General features: G+C 36.8%; 1 protein-coding gene across 7 annotated transcripts; it reads left to right on the forward strand.

Annotated features, from left to right (window-relative positions):
- The first annotated feature begins 670 nt into the window (after positions 1-670).
- Positions 671-5,425, forward strand: LOC132616733 (nuclear transcription factor Y subunit C-9-like). 7 transcript variants are annotated; one of them, XM_060331344.1, is made up of 5 exons: positions 671-822; positions 948-1,021; positions 3,473-3,546; positions 3,658-4,322; positions 5,109-5,425. In XM_060331344.1, exons 3-4 carry the CDS (start codon positions 3,516-3,518, stop codon positions 4,296-4,298), a joined length of 672 nt encoding a protein of 223 aa, XP_060187327.1. In that variant the 5' UTR covers positions 671-822; positions 948-1,021; positions 3,473-3,515; the 3' UTR covers positions 4,299-4,322; positions 5,109-5,425. The 7 variants fall into 7 exon arrangements, 6 of the variants coding, with proteins under 6 accessions (XP_060187327.1, XP_060187325.1, XP_060187324.1 ...); XR_009573376.1 differs by adding an exon at positions 4,597-4,705 and having other exon boundaries at positions 672-822; positions 948-998; positions 3,473-4,322; XM_060331342.1 differs by having other exon boundaries at positions 672-822; positions 3,643-4,322.
- Positions 5,426-7,439: the final 2,014 nt, after the last annotated feature.

A 7,439-nucleotide genomic window follows, 5' to 3' on the forward strand; every position in this document is an offset into this window, starting at 1 on the left:
AACCTTATCGAAATTAGAAGAGATTTTGGGGAAGGATTTGGGCTGTTGTTCAATCTGAGAATTATCCCTCTCCGTGGGATTGATTTCCTGCGATTGCATTTTAGATTGGAAGTTTTCCGATTCAGATTTGTGGTCGCCGTCGACTTCCTCTGTCTCCTCCAACGGTTGTTCCCCTGCAACGGTAACATTTTGCTCAAAAGCAGTAGCATTGACCACCTTGTTGGTGTTGGGAGGCTGATGTGTCTCGATTTCATTTGGTGGGTCAGGTGGGTCCCTCGTGTGTTGTCCAAATAAATCAATGCTAATCATGGGTAAGGTTGTAAAAGTGCTAGAGAGAAGCTGGAGTCTATCTCACTAGAACTTCAAAATTGATTTGTGTTTCTTTTTGAAAGAAGTATCTTTTCTTTTTCAAGCTTGGTTGAATCATTTTACCATCAACCCATATATATTGGAAACAACTTCTCTACTTTGTAAGGTAAGGTAAGATCTGCCTACACTCTATCATCCTCAAACTCCCACTTTGTGAGATTACACTGAATATTTTATTATTATATTTGTTTTTCTTTTTGAGAGAAATATTTTAGTATAGCGTAAGCATGAGATTGTGAGCATGAGGAAGTCAAACAAAAGGGTGTCACGTGGAGAGTTGTGGTTAAACCAAACCAAACTAAACTCGTGTTTTCCTAAGTGGGGCAAAGTAGAGCAACATTTATTTATAGTCATGTTTTGTGTCAACACAACACTTAGATTCCGTCATCCTCTCTCATTGAACCGTAGCTGTCTGATCTCTCTTCAATCAAAACCCAAAACTTGCTTCTTCAGGTTCAATTTTCAATTAATTTGATTTTTTTTTTCTTGAGATGTAATTTGATTGCCACGAAAATTTTGCCTAGTTGGGTTTAGATTCTGTTTTAAAGTTTTATGTTGCTTGTTAATATTAATGGTAGGTACTTGATCGCTTGTTTAATCAAGAATTTGCTGCTGGAAACGGTCCAAAGGTACGCTTTTTTACTGTTCAAAGGTATGATTTTTTATTGTGGCTAATTAAAAAAACTACCCCCTCCGTTTCATGTCTGATTTTGATTTGACACGAAGTTTAAGAAAGTAATCTTAGTTTAAAGATGTGTAGAATGTATCAAAATAACTTTTAATTTATGGTCTTAAGGTAGGGTTTTTACTGTACAAATGGTCCAAAGGTAGGGTTTTTACTCCCTGGAATGTCTTTTCCTGTGGCTAGTAATTAAAAAAAAAAAAAAATACTCACTCCGCTTCAATTTATTTGTCTGGTTTTGATTTGGCACGGAGCTTAAGAAAGTAGAAAGTAAGGAAGACTTTTCAATCTTGTGGTCTTAAACTAAAAGATATGTGGAATGCATCAAAATGCCCTTTAATTGCGTGGTTTAAACATGTCATGTGAAAAGTTAGCATTAAAGAGTTGCAAGAAAGGGATAGAGGCGTTCTTTTTTAAACGGACTAAAAAGGAAAGTAAGACAAATAAATTGAAACGGAGGAAGTACTACACAAGGTACTCGACTCTGGTCAATCCAGTAAGAGCACAAGCAAAAACTAATTTGTAGTGGCTTGTTGTAGTGTTTAGAGATGAAATAGATGGAGACTTTTGTGGAATGTATAAGAAAGATTATTTGTTAGTTAATTGAGCTGTCTGGATAAAGATGTGTTTTTTAATGTTTTAATACGTGAATTAGTAGGAAATGAGTTGGGATTTACTGTTCTTTTATGCATGGAACAGAGCCTATTGCTAGTTTAGTACTCCCTCCGTCTCAATTTATGTGGCACCATTTGACTAGGCACGGAGTTTAAGAGAGAAAGAAGCTTTTGAAATTTTTGGTTCAAAACAAGCGTTAGATTATTGTGTGGCTGTAAATCATCTCAAAAAGTTTAATTGTTCTTAAATATAGAAAGGTGACATTCTTTTTTGACAGACTAAACAGGAAAGTGTGCCACATAAATTGGGTCGGGGGGAGTAGTATTTGTTAGTAAAAGCACTTTGGCCTCTGTGATTTTCTTGAGCCTTAGATTGTCCGCTTGGTTGTATATTGTTTGGTTTATGGAATAAGGTGGGATAACCCAGGATTAAGTTTGAGATTAAATTTATAGTTTGTTTGGTTGAAGGTATAACTAATCCCGGAATAAATTTATACCGTCAACCAAACAAATATAAATTTAATCCAAAACTTAATCATGGGATGGATATTCTACCTTATGGTGTTATTTTATCCCACCTGGGATAAATTAGTCTGGCAGGACTATAATCCCGGGATAACTTGGTCCGCGAACCAAACTACCCCTTTTATGGGCCGTATTTGGATTTGGATCCCCAAAAGAAACAAGATAGCTAATTTATACCAATTATATCAAAATTCTGCAACATTTGATGCGTGATCAAACACTTTGCTATGGTAATTTTATAGCAAATTGGGGTAGTTACCAACTTTGGAATTTTTACCTGTATGTAAATTATTGGCTGAAATTCACTGGTGTAAGCTATTTTTATTTGCTAATTAAGTTGATCTGTCCTGTCAAGGGGATTGATGCTATTATTAATCTTTCCTTCCAATGGTATTAAAGTTTGCTCTTTCTTGCGCTTTGGCAGGTGCTATCTTATGTTCTTTGCTATTGTATGCTTATCGTGTTGTCTTCATTTATACTTCTTAATGGAGCGTAATGACTTCATTGGTCTTAAATTCTAAAATTTGAACGTCTAGAGCTTGGACATTAGTTAAGTTGAAATTCAATTCACACGCTTATATTAAGATTAAGTATATGTCTCGGGATTATCGCCAGATTCTGGTCGTGTCCCAGTTTTCAAGTTTGTCATTGGTGAAATGTTAGGCTTCCTCCTTTCCGTTATCTGGTTGAGCTTTTCTGTCCATATATACGTTGTGCATTTATGTTTGTCTCCTTCGGTCTACCTTTATTCTTACGGTGTTACTAGCTGTGTAGTAATAACATGATGCTGATATATATGAGACTGATTCATCAGAAATTACTCCTAAATACTTGCATCTACAAGTACTAATAACATGATGCAGTTATATATGAGATTGAATCATCAGAAATTACTCCTAAATACTTGCATCTACACATGACATCACTGCTATAGAAGAAATGATCACAGGCAAGGGCTAGGTTGCGGAAGTTGAGACTCGTATCTTTCTTTACATCGAGCTCTGGTTAATCTTGTCATTTTATAAAGCTGACCGTCAATTGCTCTGTGTATTTGATTCCTTACGTGTTCATTCTAATATTTTTTTCAGAGGTGGGTGGTCACTTACATAACCTAAATTGTTGTAAGAAGTTAATCCTTTTGACTGATAATTTAAGATTATTACCTTTTGAAGATACATTCTGTCAGATGTTTAATCTTATTGAGAGATGACTTTGGACTTTAACATTTCATTTTTATCTGTTCTTTTTTTCATCTGTGTTACTTGTTTGTAAATTTTAACAGAGCATAAAGTGTTAGAGCTCCCCAAGAAGCATACTTGCTCGAAATGGATCAGCAAGGAAACGGACAACCTCCAGGTGTTGGAGTCGTTACTACATCTACTCCAATGCTATATGGTGCTCCATACCATGCTACTAACCAAATGGCAGGGCCGCCTTCTCCTCCCGTGTCAGCTGGTGCACAAACAGTTGGTCTTCCTGCATCTTCAGCTCAGATGGCACAACATCAGATTGCTTATCAGCACATCCACCAACAGCAGCAGCAACAATTGCAGCAACAACTACAAAATTTCTGGGCAAATCAATATCAAGAAATTGAGCACGTTAATGATTTCAAGAATCACAGCCTGCCATTGGCAAGGATCAAGAAAATCATGAAGGCAGATGAAGATGTTAGAATGATATCTGCGGAAGCACCAGTTGTATTTGCTCGGGCTTGTGAGATGTTTATCCTTGAGTTGACACTCCGTGCATGGAACCACACTGAGGAGAACAAAAGGAGGACACTCCAGAAAAATGACATTGCAGCAGCTATAACAAGGACAGACATATTTGATTTCTTGGTTGACATTGTTCCAAGAGAGGACTTGAAAGATGAAGTGCTTGCATCAATTCCTAGAGGGAACCTACCTGTTGGAGGCCCTGCCGAGGGTCTCCCATACAATTATTATATGCCTATGCAATCTGCTCCTCAGATTGGAGCTTCAGGGATGTATATGGGGAAGCCTGCTGATCAAGCTCTTTATGGACAGCCTCCCCGTCCTTATATGGCTCAGCCAATCTGGCCCCAGCAACAGCAACAGCAACAGCAACCACCATCAGACTCTTAAGCATCTGGGGCATCAGATTACTATGTGAGCCCTCTAATATTTTGCAACTGAAGTTACTCTTGTTTTTCTAATTCACTATGTTTCATTCAGCCTTTATTTCCGTGCATACACCTCTTTACCCCTTGGTGCATCTGTTTTCTATTGGTTTATTTATCTAAAACTAAGGTTCTCTTCAAGCATATATGAAGGGTATTTGCCAATCGGCAACAGGAGGGTCCAGTTATTAGATGCATTTATCTTTCTGGTGCTAGGATTTAATTACTGTCTGATGCATCTTTTTTAAATTCCCTTTCATAAGGATGGATTGGAGAGTAGCTTCCATCAATACAATTGCTATTTGCAGTATTGGAAAATGGTCTTTATCAACCTCTTCCATGCGGGTTTCAAGTTTTCTTTATCATATGAAGGTAGAAGTGTGGTAAAAACTTACTCGCACCTGATGTTTAAAACAGTATCAACTTACCATAGTTAAGTGCTTTAATCAACCTACACGGGTGTTTACACCAAACAACATTTGACTTATCATAGTTAAGTGTTTTAATCTAGAAACAATATGTACTAATTAACCATGGTTAAGCAAGAGATGTTTATGTGCAAACACGTCATACATATATTGGGTGCAAACACCCAGTGCGGTTAAGTTTTTACCAGTGTGAAATCTTACCTCGCCTAGTGTTATCTGGCAAGGATTTTGGAACATTATGTGTCAGCTGGCTTATTCTGTTTATCATAATGTATGTTAACATTATTATTATGTCTTATCAAAGCCCTCTTAGCTAACCTCTACTTTTACATTGATATTTGTTGTAGTCGACAGCAGATGGTAATCTAAGATGCAAGTACTGGAGGATACACTACAATGATAGCAGACTGCATATTTGAGCTCATAATAGGGACATATAGAGCAACAGTTCTTCGATGTTTCCTAGTGTAGCTTATTCCTCTCATGATGAGCTCAATGTATTAGTAACAAAATGAAACCCTCCAAAACCCCTTTTTTATTTGTGTTTTCCAGAGAAGTAGCGGTGTTAAATGCTTATGTTGTATGACTAATGGTGGTGAGCTTTTGTGGATTGGAAGTAAAACCTGAGTTTAGGTTTGCGTATGTGAATATCTCTTCTAGATGACATCTGCTTTGTTTTAGTTTAATATTATGATTCATGTTGGTTGATTATGCAGCCATGGCGAGGGGAATACAGCGGGGGGTTGGAGCGAAGCCATATCGTGTATTTAAACTGTTAGAAATGTGGTTTACCTTGTGCTGGTGATTGCATATAAAGTAGTTTAGTACTCCTAGACACAAGACACCATATAACTTGTTACATAGTTCTTAAAGCCTCAAACATTGAGAAAAAAGAACTAAACCATCTAAACTTCCTATCCCTTCCACCGTTCCCCTGTTTTTGGGTAGTTATAAGTATAAAAGTGAGCTTGGATGGAATCGAACATTTGAGGTTCGAAAAGCTGTTTATTGAGATATTAAAAGGAGGTTGTTCAGTAGCCTTAATAGGTTTCATTAATTCACTTTCATTTTGAAGGAGAAGGGTATCAAACTGTCGATGTACCATTGAGAGCATAAACTTCAAAGAGAAGAGTATCTTCGTGTTTTAACATTGTGATATCAATTGAGAATTTGATGAGCAGATGTACAGAATTTGATTGAATATTTTAACAGGTCTGCTTAAGCAACTATTTATCGAAATCCCACATCCGTCCTTATGAATGAAACTAATAGCCTTTCTCATCATGGAAGTTTATACCTAATCCGTAACAAATCGAGAGGATTGAGGTATGTTTTCTTTCTACTTTAAATATCAGCCCACCCTTACCAAGAAAAAGGGGGAAAAGAGATCAAATATGATCTTTCTCGTTTGGTAGGAGGGCTTAGTTGTTCCATATAGATGAGATTGGGTGGGGTAGGAAGGGATAGCTTATCCCACTTTTTATCCCATATAGATGGGATTAGGTGGGATACCAAAGGAGTTATCCCACCAACCAAACATGAGATAATTTCAATCTCATGAGACTAACCCCATTTCATCTCTCCTACCAAACGACCCCTTAATGTCCAAAAACGAATAAAGGCATCATCGGGCTGTAAGTTAAATGGTTGGTTCAAAAAAAAAAAAAAAAAAAAAAAAAAAAAAAAAAAAGATGCATACAATTTCCTTAAGACAGTTGAAATTTGCTTATCGAATAGTCATTTGGTATGAAGTGTATTTTCAAAATTTTCATGGTTTTTCTCTATGATAACATTTTCTTTAAGTCCACTAATATGAATTGATTGACAAACAACTCTTTTCCTCTCCTCTCTCATCAAATAACAATGTTCAATCCCCCACCTGGAGCGAGTGCATTCATAGCTCCAAAGAAAATGTTGTAAACGAGACTCGAATCTGCGTGCTCTATAAAAATTTGACTCCTTTACCAATCAGTTGAGTTTTTGGTTTGTGTTAATGGGGTCAAGATTTAATATATATACAAAACACATAAGTTTAACTCTATATACACATTGTAATTTTCCGACGATGGGGTTCGGATGAACCCCCTTGGCTACATGTAGATCCGCCCCGGCCGACCAAGTCCATCTCCCACCATTGAGAAATCCATTGATAGAAGCGAAATTATCTTCTTAAACAAATTCAAAGGCACATCTCAGGTATTCGGTAGCTCGAAACCTATTGTCGAAGATAGAAATGACACTCTTATGAGTAAACCAATGATATTTTTTAGGGCGAAAGATTATTTCATCAACTCAAACTCACCTTGGTAGGCAGATTTCTGAAGAATAAACCTCCAATAAAAGCCACAAAGAAGAGTGTTATTAGCCAGTACCCATTGAAGGGATCAATCAAAATTGCTTATTTCGATCATGCATGTTTACCTCGACTTTACGACACTCACCGACTAAAATAAAATCTACTTTAAAAGATTTTACAACACATATGGGTGCCCCATGAAGCTCATTCCATGAACACCATTTGATATCAAAAATTGAAACCATCATAAGCCCTTGTTTGGATATTGTTATATCAGTTACCATGACATGACCGGGATATTTTAACCAAGATAGTCATCTATATGGAACAAGCTTTAGCTCCAAATCAAGTACTCCCTCAGTTTCAATTTTTTTGTCTTACT

Source organism: Lycium barbarum, chromosome 11 (genome assembly GCF_019175385.1).
Source record: "Lycium barbarum isolate Lr01 chromosome 11, ASM1917538v2, whole genome shotgun sequence".
Taxonomy (NCBI): domain Eukaryota; kingdom Viridiplantae; phylum Streptophyta; class Magnoliopsida; order Solanales; family Solanaceae; genus Lycium; species Lycium barbarum.

Bases quoted from the DNA above. Each gene is read 5' to 3' on its own strand.
- LOC132616733 (XM_060331340.1), top strand. From the start codon at position 3,516: ATGGATCAGCAAGGAAACGGACAACCTCCAGGTGTTGGAGTCGTTACT.